The sequence below is a fragment of the Nematostella vectensis genome, chromosome 2, assembly GCF_932526225.1.
Source record: "Nematostella vectensis chromosome 2, jaNemVect1.1, whole genome shotgun sequence".
Classification (NCBI taxonomy): domain Eukaryota; kingdom Metazoa; phylum Cnidaria; class Anthozoa; order Actiniaria; family Edwardsiidae; genus Nematostella; species Nematostella vectensis.
Window position 1 is genome coordinate 12,237,573 of NC_064035.1, and position 21,522 is coordinate 12,259,094.

General features: G+C 41.4%; 2 protein-coding genes and 1 long non-coding RNA gene across 4 annotated transcripts; 1 reads left to right on the plus strand and 2 right to left on the minus strand.

The window, feature by feature from the left end:
- Positions 1-1,401: 1,401 nt before the first annotated feature.
- On the minus strand, positions 1,402-10,018 carry LOC5514088 (aspartate--tRNA ligase, cytoplasmic). Its single transcript, XM_001634244.3, has 19 exons — positions 9,806-10,018; positions 9,638-9,731; positions 9,028-9,057; positions 8,740-8,797; positions 8,526-8,618; positions 7,382-7,484; positions 7,161-7,263; positions 6,981-7,055; positions 6,751-6,804; positions 6,548-6,659; positions 5,907-5,954; positions 5,312-5,398; positions 4,879-4,970; positions 4,704-4,759; positions 4,542-4,610; positions 3,205-3,406; positions 2,407-2,518; positions 2,241-2,312; positions 1,402-1,677 (listed from the first exon to the last, which is right to left on the minus strand). Exons 1-19 carry the CDS (start codon positions 9,985-9,987, stop codon positions 1,586-1,588), a joined length of 1,734 nt encoding a protein of 577 aa, XP_001634294.2. The 5' UTR covers positions 9,988-10,018; the 3' UTR covers positions 1,402-1,585.
- A 6,747-nt stretch (positions 10,019-16,765) lies between these two features.
- LOC5514089 (dnaJ homolog subfamily C member 27) lies at positions 16,766-21,518 on the minus strand. 2 transcript variants are annotated; one of them, XM_032383619.2, is made up of 8 exons: positions 21,028-21,518; positions 19,590-19,655; positions 18,854-18,893; positions 18,719-18,751; positions 18,394-18,470; positions 17,968-18,087; positions 17,796-17,866; positions 16,766-17,204 (listed from the first exon to the last, which is right to left on the minus strand). In XM_032383619.2, exons 1-8 carry the CDS (start codon positions 21,085-21,087, stop codon positions 17,069-17,071), a joined length of 603 nt encoding a protein of 200 aa, XP_032239510.1. In that variant the 5' UTR covers positions 21,088-21,518; the 3' UTR covers positions 16,766-17,068. The 2 variants fall into 2 exon arrangements, with proteins under 2 accessions (XP_032239510.1, XP_032239509.1); XM_032383618.2 differs by lacking the exon at positions 21,028-21,518 and adding an exon at positions 19,994-20,993.
- Positions 18,014-19,491, plus strand: LOC125560907. The gene is made up of 2 exons (XR_007306942.1): positions 18,014-18,103; positions 18,608-19,491. It is a non-coding gene; the product is annotated as an uncharacterized LOC125560907 (long non-coding RNA).
- Positions 21,519-21,522: the final 4 nt, after the last annotated feature.

Below are 21,522 nucleotides of genomic sequence, written 5' to 3' on the forward strand. Positions count from 1 at the left end.
AACATGGAGTGTAAACAGCACCTCACAACATGGAGTGTAAACAGCACCTCACAACATGGAGTGTAAACAGCACCTCACAACATGGGGTGTAAACAGCACCTCACAACATGGGGTGTAAACAGCACCTCACATCATGGGGTGTAAACAGCACCTCCCATCATGGGGTGTAAACAGCACCTCACAACATGGGGTGTAAACAGCACCTCACAACATGGGGTGTAAACAGCACCTCACAACATGGGGTGTAAACAGCACCTCACAACATGGAGTGTAAACAGCACCTCACAACATGGAGTGTAAACAGCACCTCACAACATGGAGTGTAAACAGCACCTCACAACATGGGGTGTAAACAGCACCTCACAACATGGTGTGTAAACAGCACCTCCCAACATGGTGTGCAAACAGCACCTCACAACATGGGGTGTAAACAGCACCTCACAACATGGAGTGTAAACAGCACCTCACAACATGGGGTGTAAACAGCACCTCACAACATGGGGTGTAAACAGTACCTCACATCATGGTGTAAACAGCACCTCACAACATGGGGTGTAAACAGCACCTTCCCAACATGGTGTACAAAAATTGCTAGGGCAGGAATTCTGGATACTTTCACCAGCAATACTGGTGCAATTCCCACAAGTTTTTTTTTCTAGGGTCGGGAGGTTGATGGATAGAGGGTGTACGACAGTCGCTATAAATGACCACCAATTTTACCCTAAATGTCAGTATACTGACATTTAACTGAAGCATTTATTATGATCCGAGTGTTTTTTTTCCACAAATTAAACAAATGGCCTAAAAAATGCCAATACAAAATGGTTATCGGTTGAAAATTTTCTTGAAGATTAAAAAACAGCAGTCCAAAACCAATTGACTCTAACCAATAACTACTCTAACTGTTAACTCGACTCGAAATTTTGACCAATTGACAATAATTCCAAACTTTTGCTAACTTAAAGTTTCAAAGCCAAAGCAATTCACATTAGAAAATTGTTTGGAACATTGTCTGCGTTTTTCGAGATTCCTTCTATTTGCGAAGTTATAAAGATTTGAACAGAACAACAAATCATATTCCCCTGATATAATTTTGGTGCCGGTCAAGTGCTGATTGATATGATGCGCTTGAGCTGGCTTGCTATGATAACGCCATGGTACTTGAACTCGCGATATAAACAGCACTTGTTTAGTCTTTTTGGGGAATGCGTATCGGCATAGGTGGAAACGCACGAGTCTAAGTCCAGTAATATGACCCGAAACAAATTCTTACAATGCATCTGCCTAATTAATAATAATAATAATAATAATGACTATTATTATTTAGGGGTATTTTTGGCATAGAATTATTGGTCTATAAGTTGTGATACAATAAATTATAGAGAATGCTAAAACTGGGGCAAAAGGTCTAAGAATTTTATTTGTCTGGATGTAAATTAACTTACAACTATTAGGAATTATTACGTGCCCCTTCTTTTCACCACCAGACAAGGGTAATGGCGAGAGATTAAAAAAACCCGACTCCATGCGAAAACCTTGCACTATAGGTCCTTAAAGAGACAGACAAGCCCGCGGGATCACCCGCTCAGGGTGTGATACGCTTCGGGTCACGCGGGAACATGGAGGATTTGCGGACATTGTGTAGATCTAAGTAAAGCATCACTACTCGAGCCAAACCTGAAAAATAACAAGCAAAGAGAAATTAAGTTACAACATTATCTCCCTTAACATTTACTGTATAGGCTCTACAAGAAGACCAGTATAAGCAGTTTGGGCAATCAGATCGATACCGGTGCTTGAAATGGCTTGGTCATGTCCTCCGCATGGACCAACAGCGGATACCAAATGCGGAATGGCGGAAACCCGGTAGGCCAAAGACCACCGGGCAAAAAACTGTTACCTCTTAACTGAAAGATCTTGGCCTCAGTTGGGGACAGGTACAGCACCTTGCCCGCAACCGACAAGAGAGACGGCGAATCAAACTTGCCTTATGTCCAATCAGGGGTGAAGAGGCCTAAGTAAGTAACATCAAATGGAGACAAGACGTTTTTCTCTACAAGGAGAGGGCTTCTCACATTAAGATATAGAATACCTCTCCTATCAGTTCAAAAATATCGAAATGACAAGGCAAATGAGAGCGTTTTATCTTCTGTGTCAAGATGAAGATAACACATCCAAACGAACCAAGGAAGCCTAGCCATGTTCTCAAATGATCACTTGGCACAGCTAGCTGTACTCACCAATCCCACCTCCTGCATGCGGAGGAGCGCCATAGCGGAACGAGTCAATGTACGACTTGATGGTTTCCAGATCTGAAAAAAAAAATATATATATATATATAACAGCATCCTGCAGTTGGATTCTCCGTAAAACACAGACGACAAAGTCAAAAAAGAGGACTCTCACCTATCCCGTGATGGCTTGCTCTCTCTTTGAGCTTCTCAGGGTCGTGGATTCGCTGCGCACCGGACAATACCTCCTCCCCACGTATGAACATATCATACGAGTTGCTCACATTCTGTCAGAGAAGCCAGAGTGTTACAATACTCCTACCACTTCCTTGTGCTGTTTCAAAAAGGGGCCAGGCCCTTCTTTGAGAGGTATGTGAACGCTGGACAAGCAATAGTTGCAGTGAAACAAACTAAGGCGTTAGGACCGTGTTGATTAACGTGGGTTTAATTGTGGGTGAGTGCTTTTTCCGAGCAGCATGGTCAAACAAAAATCTACATACATTTTATATTTTTCTGTGGTAAAGAGATTAACGCTGGTGGTTAAGCAGCAATTAAAATTAGCGGGATTTGAATTCTGCCCTACAGTACAGTGTGACTTGATACAAAAATAGAATAAAGCAAAGCAATATGTATAGTAAAAGGGAATCCAACCATACTTTATTGTTGTTGTTAACATTATGCTTCCTACTAATGTAACCTCTCAAGCGGAGCCAACATTGGCCAAACCTGTTGGTTAAAATGTTGTACTGAGGTCACGCGTGTGTGAAAACAGCCTCAGCAACTGCCAGTACCCCTGCTGGAGGTCAGCGGCTGGCTGCCTCGACCTTAGCATTTCTAGTGTGTGTCATGGTCTTAACAACACTGCCAAAAGGTGAGTGTAAATGGATAATGTCAACTAGAGTACCTTGTTGCATGTGCTTGACTTTTCTTACCCAGCGAGCTCTCTGTGCCACAGCAGTGTTTCTAGACTTACCGGGTTGAAGGGGTCAGGCATAGTGTAGAAGGGGCGAATGCACAGTGGATACTTGTCCAGGATGAAGAAGTCAGTATCATACTTCTGTTTGACGAGCTTGCCAAGGAATTTCTCATTTGGCGTACTAAGATCTTCCTCATAACCCATCTCTATCCCAGCTTCACGTAACATGTCTACCCCTTCACGATACTCGAGAATCAGCCTTAAAAGATTAATGAAATCCATTACATCAAAAGAATACTAGCAACATTGACATGATCAGATGCTTCAAAAGAAATGAACTTCTTGTCCACAACCATATACATCAGGGGCAGCGGTGTGGTCCAATAAGTGTGTGTGTGTGTGTGTGGGGGGGGGGGGGGGGGGGGGGGGGGGATTGGCTGGGGGTGGTTGGTGGTTTCATGGGAGGGGTGGGTGGTGGTTCCAAATCCTATTTATAAGAACGCGGGGATTTTAAAATGTTCAACAATTTTGTTATCGGTTGCATATATACCGCTTGAAACACGTTATCGTATCTAAAGAAACATCCGCTCAGAAAAGTGGGGGGCCCCTCCCGTTCTGCCGCCTCTGTACATACATTAAGTGTTTTTATAAACACTTTCGCTATACAGGACAAATGGAAACCATAAAAAAAATCAGTTAATTGACTATTGATTCTCTTTGACAGGATATATTTATAATCTTCATTTTTTAGTGTAACACATGCTGTTGTGGCCACCAACACAAAGTTTGAAAAAGGTTAGCCAATTAGCATGCAACTTCGGTGCCGTGCTCTGATGTGCTGTTGTCAGTTAGTTTGCCTGGCTATTTTAGGGAGTGAAGTCATATCAATCAGAAAAGACCTCTTTCTCACACCCTGATTAGTTTGAAGAGGGAATCAATTAGAACTTCGAGTAGACCACAGCCAAATATCAAATACCACGATAATTTCCTTTATTTTACAAAGTTTATGGTATAGCTCTGGATATAATAAAATTAATTTTATTTTTTGCACCAACTGTGAAACCAATTTCTCCAAGTTTCAAAAAACTATAGAGAAATGCCTATAGAGTTGAAATTGATATGGAGAGTTCAATGAAACAGTGCATTTAGGAAAATTCCCAATTATCAGATATGATTTACATGTTTCAGTTTCCCAGACCCCAAAATTATTGCTGCAGATTTTAAAATGTCCTGGTGCAAGAATTTTGATGCCTTATTGATGGAAATTAATATTCTGTTGTTATTCATCCTAATTGGCTTACTTCACAAGACTGTCAAGGTGGCCCCGTTAGCAGAATCACACTGTTATTAAGTTAAAAGGAGGGAGAGCGGACTGGTAACATGATAATACTAACGCTGGTTCCAGGAACTTGAAAGGCTCACTTGGATACTGCTTCTGGACTTTAGCTATGTCTTCAGCATACCTAATGTGATAAGAAATAATACACACTTTATAATTACACAAACCTGACTATCAATCAATGCAATGTGCAGTTTATAGAAAATCTACAGGATACCTCTCCTGGAGGCCTTTGAAGATATAGTTGAACATGTCACCAATGGTTCTAACGACCTGTAAAACATATAATGCTGTTTCAGTGAATAAAGCAACCCAATTCTGACATAATGGCTAATAGCAAGGGCTAAAAGCAAGCTCACTTTTTACTCTATGTACTGTAGTTTATTCCCTACCTCATGATAGTGTTCATAAAAGCTCATCTCCACATCCAAACCAATGAACTCTGTCAAATGCCGGTGGGTGTTGCTATCCTCAGCACGGAACACTATGAACACAAGATAATACCACAAAAGCTTACTAAATACCAAGCATTGATTTTCATTCTTTACAAACTGAATTTGCATTATGAGTGGTTCCATAAATGACAGTAATTGCCCATAAATTTACTGGAAAAATATAAAGTTCCATCAAAATGTATTTAATAAAAGTATATGTAAAAAAGTGAAGGTGCACAGGAATTATTGTGTATGAATTGTGTATGTTTACAGTATATTGTTACATATGGCTGGTGCATCAAAAACAGAAAACATCAGTTTCTAAATGGATATCAGCATTGTTATTTGTTGAAAAATCATGAGACAGTAAATGAAGTGATTAAAATCTGACCTGAGCCAATGGTGTACACCTTGTCAAAATCTCCTGTTAGCGCCATTTGCTTGTACAGCTGTGGTGATTGTGCGAGGAATGCCTTGCCTAAAGAAGTTGGACATGATGAACAGTTCAGGAAAGAAATAAAATAGAAATGTCCTATGGGGAATAGTGAACATGTAACAGTTATAACCCTATACAATAAAGTATGTAACAGTTGCTAAAACAACAACGGGTTTTCAGTTCTGAACGTATTCCGCCATCTTGGGACCGACGTGCATGCGCTAGTCCCAGTCCTACAAACAAACTGCTAATACCATCATTGGCCCACATAAAATTGCGCTGACTGGCAAAAGAAAAGTGATATCTGACCTGTTTCCGACCCCACACTTAAAAAATAATAATAGTTTCCTGACAAACTGTACTCAAGGTTATTTTCAACTAATATATCCGTTTATTTTCATCCACTATCTATGCAAAAGACTTCACTTACAGAAGTCTGTAAAATACTGTATATTATTTATTGGGAAGCAAATCAGAGAACTGAGAAAATCTTCAGAAGTACAGTTCCATCCTGTTATGAGAGCATCCAAAACGAAAAAGTTGTAGTCACCTTTAAAATAGGAAACCTCAAACACATTGGCACCTCCCTCACTTGCAGCTGAAGTAAGAACGTGATAGAGATTAGCATGGATTCATAAATATTGTAGAAGTGCTTTATTAGAATACCTTCCACTTTGATTGACTGTGTATTGCTATAAAAATCTATCCATTGTTACCTGCCCATGGTTGTCAAACAAATGAGCAAACAATATGCGAGTAAACTGATTTGAAAATTTAGTATTTCGATCTTCTATGTGTTTTACACACTGTATGGGATTAGAGGGCTGTTATGTTCTTTCTAGGTAACTACGAAGCAATGCAGAATACAACTCACAGGGGATAAGCACTATATTCCACTAAAAGTTCTACTGTATGTGGATCAGGAATTGTACTAATAAGCATTAATGAAAATTATTTATTATGAGTTAGAGTTGTATAAATAGAATGCAGTTAAATTGTAGTTCAAAAGATTTACAGATGCAGTAAAACCTGTTTTGATCCTTTTTGGATATTGTTGTTCAAATTGACACCCAAATCTAGAGCCAAGATAATACTAACCAGTATCACAAGTAGAGGTTTGTATATAACTGATGGCCAGAATTATAAGCCTTTGTTGTATTTACTAAGATTAGACACCAACTATACAAGTACCTGATATGATTTTTGGAGTATGGATCTCATGAAATCCTTTAGAGTCCAAAAACTCTCTGAATAGTTTACAGACACCAGCTTCTATGCTAAATATAGCTTGGTTAGGAACAGTCTGGAAGGAAGAAGAAAATCAAGGATGCTTATGGATATAAACAATTTTGTGCCATGCCTTGATGTCTTGCAGATTTAAGTGAATCACTCACTCGTAAATCAATGATCCTGTTGTCCAATCGTGTGTCCTGGTTCACATGTGCTAGCTGTGGGTGGAAAAACTAAATGAGCAGACCACAAAAACTCTTAGTATTCCCAGTTTGTAGTTTGTCTTTCTTTTACTTATTTTTTTAGCACACAGCTCTCCTTATTTTTTTAGTCTTGGCATTGCAAAAAAAGAAAAAAAAAAACAGTGTTCAATGCAATGCAGTATCTACCACACCTCATCAGTCTCTGGTCTTGAGGCATCTTCAATTTGCAAAGGGAGACGTGGCTCTGACAAGCTGATTACAAACAACTGCAACAGACCATAACAAGTGATAATAATAACAAGGCACCAGTACAATGCACCTCAAGTTCAGAATAAAAGCACACAAGAGACGGGCAGTTAGTGACATTATACCTTATCCACTAGGATTTCTACGTCTTGTTGACTGCAACTCTTGATCTTCTGAGCTGCTGCTTTTACTTCTCCCTCAACATCAATGATTGATTCTCGGTTAATTCTGTTGGGAGGAGCATGTGTGATAATCTTCATCCTTTCTAACTCTGATATTAAAAACCATAAATCTTGCATTGCTTAATGCTAACAAAACAATTCCAACTGATTAGGAACCATCTTACCCTGCGGCAAATTTGACCATATGTTTGCTGACAACATCACTTGCTGCACACAACGCCTGGACAGTATACTGGCGGTCTCGTAGGGTCATGAAACACTGCTTGCCTAGTGGGCAGAATAACTTAAAAATTAAAGAGTGACTGGAAAAGCATGCTCAAAGATCCCGTGTATTTTGTGGGCTCTCCCAAAGGTCACTACGCAGAAGAGCCAATGGAAAGTTTCCTAGTAAGACTAGTTCTGAAGGCAACACGTCGGAAGCTAAGCCAATTTAAAACTGACAGCCGATGAAATCAAAATTATTCTGACGGAATTAAATACAGTTTCTTTCTTCGAGATACTAAAATGGAACGTCAGAAATATGTTCCTTTTCGGTTGGCACACACTTAGTTTGAACTTTTTGTGAAGAAACACTGTCATAGACAAAATGTGGAAAACTTAGCCTTTGTTAACCTTATTCTCATGCTGCAGCCCAAAGCTCGACAGCAGGTGAATTTTCACTCATAAGTTTACTCAAATTCGTCTCAATATAGTTCTGATCTCCAAGTGCTTAGACCTTGTTCGCTTGCAGTTAGATTATTGACTTCAGCGGGCAAACAACCACAATGACAGGGTTCTCTGGAACAATCGAGTCACCAATTTTGCAGGCTTTTTTAAAAAGAAGTGGCAAGATTTTAAATACCAGGCTTTTACCGAAGCCTGTCGGTAGCTGAGCAAAAACATTGCTCTTTCCCACTAAACACGACTGTATCACAAGCAATTGTTCTGGCTTCAGAGTTTCTCTTATCGTACAAAACAAAGTAACTTGATCCATCAAACTGGCAAAGCATTTGTCAGCAATGTGAGCGTTGTTAAAATTAGGAATTACAAGTAAACATTGCTGTGCTGTGATTGGGACATTTTTCACAGCTCAGCTCCCAGCATTTTGGAATTCAAAATTGTTATAAACTTTTCCAGTGGCTCTTCTGCGGAAGTGACCTTTGGGAGTGCCCGCAAAGGATGTTGGATCCTCAAGCATGCTGGACAAGGTAACTGATGAACTGTGATTTGAGCTACACTATAGAAGCTTCATCTTCTGGGGTAATAGAATCAAAATGATATAAAACATTTTACGAATAATCTATATTCAAGGAAATGGATATAAAATACCTGTAGCTCTGGATGTGTGAATCCTTGCTCTGACAAGAACTCTCTTTCCAACCATGTCTTCTGTCAAAGCCTGCACTTTAAGCCACTGTCTTGCTATTTTAAAATTAGAGCAAATAGCTTTAGAAAGTTAATATCAGAGAAGGTAATGTAACACATATGATCAAAATGCAACAATAGAAAAAAAAACGTGATGCTATTACATTGATCTACATACATGTCTTCTCTTTGGACTGAAGTAGAGGAAGGACAGCATAGCGGTCTTTGGCAAAATCCTAAATTAAAAAAAATCTTAAAAAGCATACTTAAAAATAACTATATCTTTTATCTAATTATTCTAATTAATGGATTCAATATCTGTATTTTAAAGAAAGTAAAAATAACCTTTAATATGCTTTAGAAACACACTTTGCATTTGATTTTTACTCCAGCAATAAATCAATATATTGACAAACCATAGAGAAACTTATCATTACTTTAGTTGCTATGACAACCTCAAACTTACATTTGCTTCTTGTGCTTCTGCCTCTGCTGCCTATTATTGATATAAAAATATTAGAAACAAGTAGAAGGTTCTAGCACTCAATTGAGCAAGTTATAACAAGACCTAGTAAAGGGTGTAGACTAAGGTACTATTATTGATATAAAAATATTAGAAACAAGTAGAAGGTTCTAAAACTCAATTGAGCAAGTTATAACAAGACCTAGTAAAGGGTGTAGACTAAGGTACTATCAGACTAGTAACGAAATAAAAGGGGCACATTTTGCAATAACAGGTAGAATGTACACAAATTTAAACAGCAAGAAAGAGGTCTGGTGTAAACCCTTCCCACCCTCCCCTTCTCAAGAAGACATTCATTTCTTTCGTGCATTTGGACTTATAAGTAAATACTTAAATTGGAATCAGCTGGGAGCTAGATTTATTGACGACTACCCCACATTCCATTTCATTACCCCGTACTATCAAGGTTAAAAACATAGTTAAAATGGTTTATTATGGATAATCAAATACTTGCTAAGTACTCAAGTATATTTCCAACAAGATCAAAGAATATATTGTTTTGTGGGAATGGCCCTCGACCTTTTGAAGCATAGACTTTTTTTAATCTACATACCCTTTGCGCCTCCCTCTCAGCTTTTTTCTTTTCTTTCTCCGCTTCTTTCTCCATTTTCTTCATAGCTTTCTTGGAAAGTGGCTTGCCGTCAGGCCTAGAATGCAAGTAAAGGGTTTCTTTATTCGCCTATTAAAGTACCACGGGTCTGATGAAATCTTCTCAACGCACCCTAGCGGAATGTCCTCTGGCTTGGCATTGGGATCAGCGTTCTGGTCGTTGGCAGACATGGCTGGCGGTAATCTGTAGCCCCTGTGGAAAACTCGTGTTGGAGTTGTGAATCTAGTAGGTGGAAATGCGGGTTTTACAAGCGTCCGAAGGAAACGTGCGGCGATACGAGTGGAAGAGAGCATTAGAAAGGACCAAGCTAATCGAGCATGACACTCTCATGAAACAGCCGCAATCCGCTGAGCGGATTTCCCGTTAAATGTGACGCGCGGTCCTGGGTCCGATTATAGCCAAATTCGTTGTTGCGCGCCTGAGAAGCCAAAATTTCTTTCTAGATCTTCGCGCGTAGTCAATCAAACCAAACAATAAAAACTAGACAAACCGCTTCCAAAGCTTGTGTCGGACTACGCGCTGTCCCCAAACAAGACATGGATTTTGGATTCGCCGAGAATTTGGCTGCCCGGCGAGGGGACTCCCATATTATAATGGCGGGGATGCTCGTAGGGAATTTCATTTTTACACCTAAAAGGTACCAAAAAGGGCGCCAATTTTTACCTCTAAAAGGTACCAACGAACAACCAACATACATTTGTAGTCGAAAAGCATTTAAATCCATTTCATTAAACGTTATTTAAATATCGAAGTAGCAGCAGGGGCTCATAAGTGAGCCCCTGGTAGAGCAGCTTGTTCTGTCCTCCAAAAGGTACCGTGTCACAAAAAAATGCCAGCACATGAACTCGAACCCCCTAAAAGGTACCAAACCCGTGATTTTTGCCCCTAAAAGGTACTACGAGCATCCCCGTCATCTCGGTATAGGGAGACCCCCCCCCCGGGTTTGGCTGTAACAAAACCGGGAACAAATGTCACCGGCTCCTTTTCCCTAAAAAGGGGACCTCTTTCAAGCATTTAACGGAAAACGCGAAAAATATTTTAAAATTGTAAAATCAATGCGTCTATTGGAAGTTTCCTTAAAGATGTGATTAACAATTTAGAGCGGATGGCTTGTTAAATAACACGTTTCCGTCGGACCCCCGGAAGTAAACTGGTGATAATGCGTCTTTAAAGCCCAGGGTAAAAGTGACAGGGGATGCTCGTGGCAGGAAATTAAAAAAAAAATGGCCCTAAAAAAATACTGAACACCAAAAATTGCTACCCTAAAAATATTCCTAAAATATACCAAAACGCATATCTCTTACTGCGAACCCCTAAAAAATAAAATCTATAAAAAATAGTGGAAAAGCCTATTTTCTCTCAGATACCCCCTAAAAATACCTGAGGCCCGATTTTGACCCCTAAAAATAATACGAGCATCCCTATCAGGTCGATACGGGAAGACAACCCCCCCCTGGATTTTAATTGTTCATATTCCTTTTATCGCAATCGGGGGCGTATATATCACGCTAAAAATAGAAATTAAAACTTACGAATCATGGAGACCCGAAGAAAAGTAATTTCAAAGTTAAATAAAACAATCGAGAACTACGCATAGAATTCCTTACTTGGATATCAAGATATTTGACCGAGACGGCCACTTTTTCTGTTTTTGGAAAATGTGGAATATTTGGGCGTTCACATTCTTATAATTTCTTGGCACTCGGGGGTGTTTGGGGGATCAAAATAACCAACACAGCCTTGCCTTTGATTTCGGGCAACCAGCGTACAGCCGCCAGTATGGTCGCCTGTATGGACCCAGCGCAACTAGCGCAGGCCTTTAGCCAGAATCAAAATTTAACCTAGCTAGCCACTGGTTGGTAAATTCAACAGAAGCAGGTGTTTTATCTCATACTTTTTAATTGTGAAACACTTAAAATCAAATTTTGACCGAGGCGAGTGCCTCACTTGCCTCATGCTGGCTACGACCCTGTAGCGCATGGTTTGCTATGGACCCTGTAGCGCATGGTTTGCTATGGACCCTGTAGCGCATGGTTTGCTATGGACCCTGTAGCGCATGGTTTGCTATGGACCCTGTAGCGCATGGTTTGCTATGGACCCTGTAGCGCATGGTTTGCTATGGACCCTGTAGCGCGTGGTTTGCTATGGACCCTGTAGCGCGTGGTTTGCTATGGACCCTGTAGCGCATGGTTTGCTATGGACCCTGTAGCGCATGGTTTGCTATGGACCCTGTAGCGCATGGTTTGCTATGGTTTGCTATGGACCCTGTAGCGCATGGTTTGCTATGGACCCTGTAGCGCATGGTTTGCTATGGACCTTGTAGCGCGTGGTTTGCTATGGACCCTGTAGCGCGTGGTTTGCTATGGACCCTGTAGCGCGTGGTTTGCTATGGACCCTGTAGCGCATGGTTTGCTATGGACCCTGTAGCGCATGGTTTGCTATGGTTTGCTATGGACCCTGTAGCGCATGGTTTGCTATGGACCCTGTAGCGCATGGTTTGCTATGGACCCTGTAGCGCATGGTTTGCTATGGACCCTGTAGCGCATGGTTTGCTATGGTTTGCTATGGACCCTGTAGCGCATGGTTTGCTATGGACCCTGTAGCGCGTGGTTTGCTATGGACCCTGTAGCGCGTGGTTTGCTATGGACCCTGTAGCGCGTGGTTTGCTATGGACCCTGTAGCGCATGGTTTGCTATGGACCCTGTAGCGCATGGTTTGCTATGGTTTGCTATGGACCCTGTAGCGCATGGTTTGCTATGGACCCTGTAGCGCATGGTTTGCTATGGACCCTGTAGCGCATGGTTTGCTATGGACCCTGTAGCGCATGGTTTGCTATGGACCCTGTAGCGCGTGGTTTGCTATGGACCCTGTAGCGCGTGGTTTGCTATGGACCCTGTAGCGCATGGTTTGCTATGGACCCTGTAGCGCATGGTTTGCTATGGACCCTGTAGCGCATGGTTTGCTATGGACCCTGTAGCGCATGGTTTGCTATGGACCCTGTAGCGCATGGTTTGCTATGGACCTTGTAGCGCGTGGTTTGCTATGGACCCTGTAGCGCATGGTTTGCTATGGTTTGCTATGGACCCTGTAGCGCATGGTTTGCTATGGTTTGCTATGGACCCTGTAGCGCATGGTTTGCTATGGACCCTGTAGCGCGTGGTTTGCTATGGACCCTGTAGCGCATGGTTTGCTATGGACCCTGTAGCGCATGGTTTGCTATGGACCCTGTAGCGCATGGTTTGCTATGGACCCTGTAGCGCATGGTTTGCTATGGACCCTGTAGCGCATGGTTTGCTATGGACCCTGTAGCGCATGGTTTGCTATGGACCTTGTAGCGCGTGGTTTGCTATGGACCCTGTAGCGCATGGTTTGCTATGGTTTGCTATGGACCCTGTAGCGCATGGTTTGCTATGGTTTGCTATGGACCCTGTAGCGCATGGTTTGCTATGGACCCTGTAGCGCGTGGTTTGCTATGGACCCTGTAGCGCATGGTTTGCTATGGACCCTGTAGCGCATGGTTTGCTATGGACCCTGTAGCGCATGGTTTGCTATGGACCCTGTAGCGCATGGTTTGCTATGGACCCTGTAGCGCATGGTTTGCTATGGACCCTGTAGCGCGTGGTTTGCTATGGACCCTGTAGCGCGTGGTTTGCTATGGACCCTGTAGCGCATGGTTTGCTATGGACCCTGTAGCGCATGGTTTGCTATGGACCCTGTAGCGCATGGTTTGCTATGGACCCTGTAGCGCATGGTTTGCTATGGACCCTGTAGCGCATGGTTTGCTATGGACCTTGTAGCGCGTGGTTTGCTATGGACCCTGTAGCGCATGGTTTGCTATGGTTTGCTATGGACCCTGTAGCGCATGGTTTGCTATGGTTTGCTATGGACCCTGTAGCGCATGGTTTGCTATGGACCCTGTAGCGCGTGGTTTGCTATGGACCCTGTAGCGCATGGTTTGCTATGGACCCTGTAGCGCATGGTTTGCTATGGACCCTGTAGCGCATGGTTTGCTATGGACCCTGTAGCGCATGGTTTGCTATGGACCCTGTAGCGCATGGTTTGCTATGGACCCTGTAGCGCATGGTTTGCTATGGACCTTGTAGCGCGTGGTTTGCTATGGACCCTGTAGCGCATGGTTTGCTATGGTTTGCTATGGACCCTGTAGCGCATGGTTTGCTATGGTTTGCTATGGACCCTGTAGCGCATGGTTTGCTATGGACCCTGTAGCGCGTGGTTTGCTATGGACCCTGTAGCGCATGGTTTGCTATGGACCCTGTAGCGCATGGTTTGCTATGGACCCTGTAGCGCATGGTTTGCTATGGACCCTGTAGCGCATGGTTTGCTATGGACCCTGTAGCGCATGGTTTGCTATGGACCTTGTAGCGCGTGGTTTGCTATGGACCCTGTAGCGCATGGTTTGCTATGGTTTGCTATGGACCCTGTAGCGCATGGTTTGCTATGGTTTGCTATGGACCCTGTAGCGCATGGTTTGCTATGGACCCTGTAGCGCGTGGTTTGCTATGGACCCTGTAGCGCATGGTTTGCTATGGACCCTGTAGCGCATGGTTTGCTATGGTTTGCTATGGTTTGCTATGGACCAGGAGAGGTCGCAGTTGTTCCAGGTGCACCTGTGTAAAGTTCGTGCCGGGGATCGGGATAGCGACTCAATCAGCCTGCGACCTCAACGCGAACACAGACCTTTGACTCCTATCTCTTGAAGATGGACCTAACACAAAGCAAGTTTCTGTACTGTTGAGGTATGCCCCTTTTAAAAGTGTCTATTATCTGAAATGATAAACGTAAAAAAGAATGGTCTTTGGAGTATGCCTTCTTAGTCATTGATCGTGTTGTGTTTTCAAGTGTTTAGGTTTAGTGTGGGGATCTGTATTAGGGTGGGGAGGGTTGGGCTATAAAAGGACAATGCTAGTCACTGGGCGTAGGAGTATGAAAACGCATAAGCGCGACGCGGGACTATAAGGCCTCTTCTGTCGTCCCTCGTGCGCCGAGCACGAAGATTCTGAGGCTCTAGTGTTACAAGAACGCTTCAAATGCTGCGATACGCCGGTAAAAACATGTCTAACCGGTTTTAAGTAGTTTTGCAGGAAATGGCGGGAACTCAACCGGAATGGAATAATAATAAAAAAAATTTATTACCACATACCGCATTTGACGTGAGTTTTGATCTTACAGATTTTATCCGTATGTTAAGTTAAGGGGAGGGGAGGTCGCCAGTGGCAGGTTCAATGGAGGTCTGGCAATAAAATGCCGCGAATTCATAATAATGTGAAACTAAGGATTGGCTTAATTGTTTAAAAAGACGGATGGCTTTAGTAGGATATAATGATTAAGGTTGTATAATGAATCTGCTTGCTGGGCTGTAGCAGGGGGTGGGGTACTGGGGGCACGTGCCCCCCCCCCAGTATTTTGAAAAATGATAAAGAAATGACCAGTAGGGGCGTAGCTGAGCCCCCATGTTTCTGAATTGTGCCTCCCCCCCAATATTTCCAGGCCTGCTACGGCCCTGGCGCAACCTTAGTTTGAGATACTGGAAACCAGCTGCACTATTACTTGAACCAGTAATACATGGCGGACCTGGTGCTACACCAATAATACAGGAGGATCCTGTGGCTATTAGCTACACCAGTAATACAGGGTGAACCTGGGGCTACTAGCTACACCAGTAATACAGGGCGGACCTGGCGCTATTAGCTACACCAGTAATACAGGGTAAACGTGGCGCTATTAGCTACACCAGTAATACAGGTTGAACCTGGCGCTATTAGCTACACCAGTAATACAGGGTAAACGTGGCGCTATTAGCTACACCAGTAATACAGGTTGAACCTGGCGCTATTAGCTAGACTAGTAATACAGGGTGGACCTGATGCTATTAGCTACACCAGTAATACAGGGTGAACCTGATGCTATTAGCTACACCAGTAATACAGGGCGGACCTCGCGCTATTAGCTACACCAATAATACAGGGGGATCCTGGCGCTATTAGCTACACCAGTACTACAGGGGGATCCTGGCGCTATTAGCTACACCAGTAATACTGGTTAAACCTTGCGCTATTACCTACACCAGTAATACAGGGCGGACCTGGCACTATTAGCTACACCAATAATACAGGGTGAACCTGTCGCTTTTAGCTACACCAATAATACCAGTAATACAGGGTGGACCTGATGCTATTAGCTAAACCAGTAATACAGGGTGAACCTGGGGCTATTAGCTACACCAGTAATACAGGGTAAACGTGGCGCTATTAGCTACACCAGTAATACAGGGTGAACCTGATGCTATTAGCTACACCAGTAATACAGGGTGTACCTGATGCTATTAGCTACACTAGTAATACAGGGTGAACCTGGCTCTTTTAGCTACACCAGTAATACCAGTAATACAGGGTGGACCTGATGCTATTAGCTAAACCAGTAATACAGGGTGGACCTGGGGCTACTAGCTACACCAGGAATACAGGGTGAACCTGGCGCTATTACTTACACCAGTAATACAGGGTGAACCTGGCTCTTTTAGCTACACCAGTAATACAGGGTAAACGTGGCGCTATTAGCTACACCAGTACTACAGGGTGAACCTGGCGCTACTAGCTGCACCAGTAATACAGGGTGAACCTGGCTCTTTTAGCTACACCAGTAATACAGGGTGTACCTGATGCTATTAGCTACACCAGTAATACAGGTTGAACCTGGCGCTATTAGCTACACCAGTAATACAGGGTGAACCTGGCGCTATTAGCTACACCAGTAATACAGGGTGAACCTGGCGCTATTAGCTACACCAGTAATACAGGGTGTACCTGATGCTATTAGCTACACCAGTAATACAGGGTGAACCTGGCGCTATTAGCTACACAAGCAATACAGCGTAAACCTGATGCTATTAGCTACACAAGCAATAGTGTAAACCTGATGCTATTAGCTACACAAGCAATACAGCGTAAACCTGATGCTATTAGCTACACAAGCAATACAGCGTAAACCTGATGCTATTAGCTCAGGGCTCAGCTCAGGACTCTAGTGTGGACAGAGCTAACACAAAAGAACAAAGCATTAAACTGGTTTACTCACACGGTCTATTGTTTTTGAAACAATGAGTTCTATTTGACATATAATACAGTTCTATATCCCAGGGTGGCTTTACTTCATCTTGATATCTTTATCCAACATTACCACAGGCTTAGCCGGGAGGAGTTTTCTGTCGATAATTGTTACAAGTAAGTTATTGAACAGCTGGTACACGCCCTGCCTGTTCTCAAACTGGTTTACTCTTTGGCTGAACATGTGGTCTATCGTTTTTGAAGCAAATGCTTTTTTACATATCATACAGTTATATATCCCAGGGTTGCTTTACTTCATCTTGCCATCTTTATCTAGTGTTACCACTGGCTTGGCCCGGAGGAGTTTCCTGTCAATAACTGTTACAAGTAAGTCATTGAACATCTCATACACGCCCTGCCCATTAGCTGATGAGGTCTCGTAGTACCTAGACATATCAAAGGGCACAAGTTAGATGCACGTAATAGCTTCTAGTGAGCTAGATAGGCGCAATATCTCCTAGCGAGTCATACACCTTTTTCAATAAACATTGTCAGTGCAAATGGCGAATGGCAATTAGCAAATGGCTGTTTTATAAGACCATTCACTCCTTATGGGAATAATTATTTGTAGGAATAAAGATAATTAGAATAATTACAGAAATTATACACATGTTCCTACAGTCAATAGAAATTTGACAAGTTTCATGGTATTTTTTGATAGAGGAACTGCCATTTAACAATGGTTATTTGCCGTTTGCACTGATAACATTTATTGAAATAGGTGTATTTGCACAATATTTCCTAGCAAGTCATAAAGTGCTCAATATCTCCTGGCAAGTTAGATTTGCTCAATAACTTCTAGCAAGTTAGATGCGAAGTCATCTTTAAGTGAGTTAGATGCAAACAATATCTCCAAGCGAGTTACTGATACGCAAATATCCTAGCAAGTTAGATGCATGCAACATCTTTTAGTGGTTTAGATATGCACAATATCTTGTAGTACCTAGTAGTTATTTTATCACACAAGTTTTACTTACTTGAGGTCCTGTGCTCTTGCCCATTTTTGGCCTTCCTTTGAACTAATTACTCTTCTGGAAATGAGGTCAATCTGCGGGAACAGGCAATTTGACATATCCAAAAATGAATAAATAGAAAAACTGCTTTTAGTGCTGTGGTTGGATTGGATTACAAAACAAAGGTATTTCTTGCCTTATTTGCAACAACAGCAACAACAGCGTTTTTCCCTCCATTAGAAGAGAACTCATTTAGCCAGTCCTTCAAAGACTCAAAAGACATTCTATTTGTCACATCATAAACCAGCATGCAGGCCTAAAGAAAAAAAGAGGTAAGAATATTAGCAGCAAACTCAAAGAGAGACAGTGAAAAGAGTTGCAGACCCATCTACAAAACCACAACTAGCTAAGCAAACATGTAGACATGTTAAAATATGCCCAAGAGAATTCTAAGATAAATAACATTTTGAAATGCAAAAATGATTTTCATGCAGTGTATAACTGGACATTTTTTTCTAGCATTTTTCATGTGTTATTACACATTACTGTGTGTCAATTTATCCAAGGAAAATTAAACCAAAATAAAAGGAGAGATGCCGCATTGTTTGCTTCAGGATCTTACCTGTGTTTGTCCATACAGTTCTGATCTTATCTCATTGTAGTCTGGATCACCTCCAAAATCCCAGAAATTTATCCTGTCTGTAAAAAAATATGAAACTTTGAAAAAATATTTCAACATTGAAAATCTCACTTTACCCCAATTAATGATGTTACTGTGTTCACTTTCAATGTCTGAATGTTATCGGCTTGAATCTAATAAACAAGTTCTCTTGCAGCTCAATTAAACCATGTAGCCAGGATTTGTGGCAAACAAGTACAATCACATAGTAAATGAATGGATGTTGCAAAGATCACCAAACTATAGCAGGAAGTGATAATGTACTTACATTCTACTCCATGGATTTTGTGCAGCTTGAATCCTATTAGAAAACAACAGTAAAATTTAAAAAAAATTAAGAAATGTTAAAACTAAAATCATTAAAAAATACTGTATGCTTATAGGATAAGTTTTTTCACCATACCATAGTCAACTCCAACTGTCTGGTGATAGCTTTTTGAGAACTAGAAGGAAAAAAAATAATGTAGAATTTCAAGGGTAGCGATGGGTACTTTGAAATTTCAAAAAGTCTCACAAAAATTCTGCAAAGTCTCAGGATTCCCGCATTTTTTAGCTAAGCCTCGAAGTCTCGTTTTATTTAAAAAATTTAGGACTCTCTCCTTTATTTTTCTACCAAAATCTCCGAGTCGCAGATTTGTAAAGGTGACCTCTGAGATTTTGTGAAACATGATCTGTTTTATGTTGTTACCACGCTACCGGTTTCCCCTTCTTTTTTGAGTCTCGAGTCTTGAGTCTTTTCGCTCTATACAGAAACTTTAGCTAAATCAAGATTGTATTGTAATTCTACTAATTCTCTTTTCAACTGAAGTTTATGACATGCCTCGAGCAAGTTATCTGAAAAGCTCAGGTTTGGATTCCGAAATCTGAAAAGCTCAGTTTTGGATTCTGACGCACCTCGTCAAGTCTCGGATTTCCCCATCGTAATCGTAATCGTAATTATTCACTAAACTCTTGATTGTCACAGATTAGTTGATCATGTATAATGCCCATCCTGTTTTTGAAGGTTATTTTTTCTTGAAATAAAATGTTTATTATACATGAGCTAATATGTTGACAGACTTTGCAGACTATAATTTTGGGTCCTGGGGGGAATCGCCAACGCATAACAATAACCAATGATGCCACATAATGTTACAAACCTTTTTTTCACAGAAGTTTTTTACCAAGCATGTCTTTCCAACTCCATCATTACCTATGCCTACAACCTGTATAAAGAGATCCAGCTCAGAACAAAAAAGAAAACGTAATATGATATGCATCATTTAAAAAGAAGTTCCGGCAGGAGTAAACATGATTGATTACTTTACTCAAGAAAAAAGTTCAATAAATACTATACAAAATATAGAACACACGATGTATCTATTTGCTTAATCAAGAAATCCATTATCAGACTTCAGGTTATTTTGATTTTCTTAATTAGATCATTGTATTTTTAAGTAAAATTCTAGAAATTTGTCAAAAAAATGTCAACAAATGAACATTCAAGCAGTCGTTACCATGGCCACATTTCGTGCAGCGCAAGCAAAAAACATCCCTTTCCTACCTTAATCCAGAACAAAGAGCCAGCGGTGTCTCTAATAGCCTTGACAATACTGGAGTCTTTCTTTTCCATTATGCACAGACTACATTGGGTTTAGCTTTAGCAATGTTTGCGATTGCTGGAAGCCATCTTGTTTTTAATTATGGACGTAGGGGTCAGCGGCAGTTTAAAAAACATACACAGCCTGCCCAAAAGTTTATGTCCACAGAAATTTTTGAAAACGTATTTTACAGGTACGAACCAGCGTAATTTCCGGCCGTATCCGGAAATTTTTGAAAAAATTCCGGATACGTGTATACATTGGTAGGTAGGCCTTTCTCGATTATGTTAGTAAAACTGGCATTTAATGCTAATAGAAATTCTCGCATAAAGCCCCCAAAAATGCCAAAATAAAGCCTGATTTCTTTAGAAAATGCAACTAACAAAACGTACAAACTCTTACATTAATTAGTAAATAAACCCCTTCTGGCGGGTGGGATAATATCGGCGGATAATGTTCAAGGATGAGAAATGGTACGAAAAATGCAGTGACATGTCAACGCCCGATATGTTTGTCGTGTCAGTAGTCTCATTCTGACTTTCATTCCTGTGCCATAAACAAAACACTAACAATTTTCGAAGAAATATTAGGGACATAATAAATTGAATACCCTACACACATCCTACCAACCATCCCCGATCTTTTTGTGGTGAAAAAAGAGACGTGTCTAATATAATGAAAATATTTTTCGAATTTTTGAGCGCGAACAAATGCAGGCGTCTTTGCAAGTTGTAGACAATGTAACAGTGTATGTAAGTAACAGTGCATGGCCATTTCGTGACACATTTTTGTCATATTAGCTGAAACACAAGTTTTCTTGACTAGTTGCAGCATATATTGTTGCAGGTACCTTCTCCTACTCTCCACCGACATCACCGTCGCCATTTGAGACACCTACTGGGTAAAATAGACACCCAGTTCTATGACATCAAACTAGCTACACGTCAATCTTTCTCCGCAAAGCAAACAACATAGACGGATAATCTTGGCTAGTTACCTTCTTGTACTCTCCTTCTCTGGTCGGCTTGCGCTTCTCCACTGACTTCTCCGTCGCCATTTGCGACTTTCCAAATTGGGCTGAAATTCCTTCCTACAAATTACACAGACATCGGCATTGCATTGCCGAATCGCTGGTAGAAAAAAGGGTGTGTAACAAATTAAATTGTTGATCTAAATGTTTTATACTCTTGATCAAAGATAAGATATACTCTTGATCAAATTTCTAACAATTTCAGTAACTGCTACGCATAAATTGAAAGCACGCAATTGACGTGCGAGCCGAGATTTTTTGTCTGTGCATTAATCTACCTGAACTATGAACAAAAAGCAGCGTTTCATATCAGTCAGTCTACTTATTTCGGAAAACGAGTGATTTCAAGTCGTTTGCCAGTAAGACATTCATCAAATCTGTTGATCAAGAATCTCTTAAGGTCTCCTCTGGTGCACACCCCCCCACTGTGCCAAAAGTGGGTCATTTCTAATTCCTGAGCAA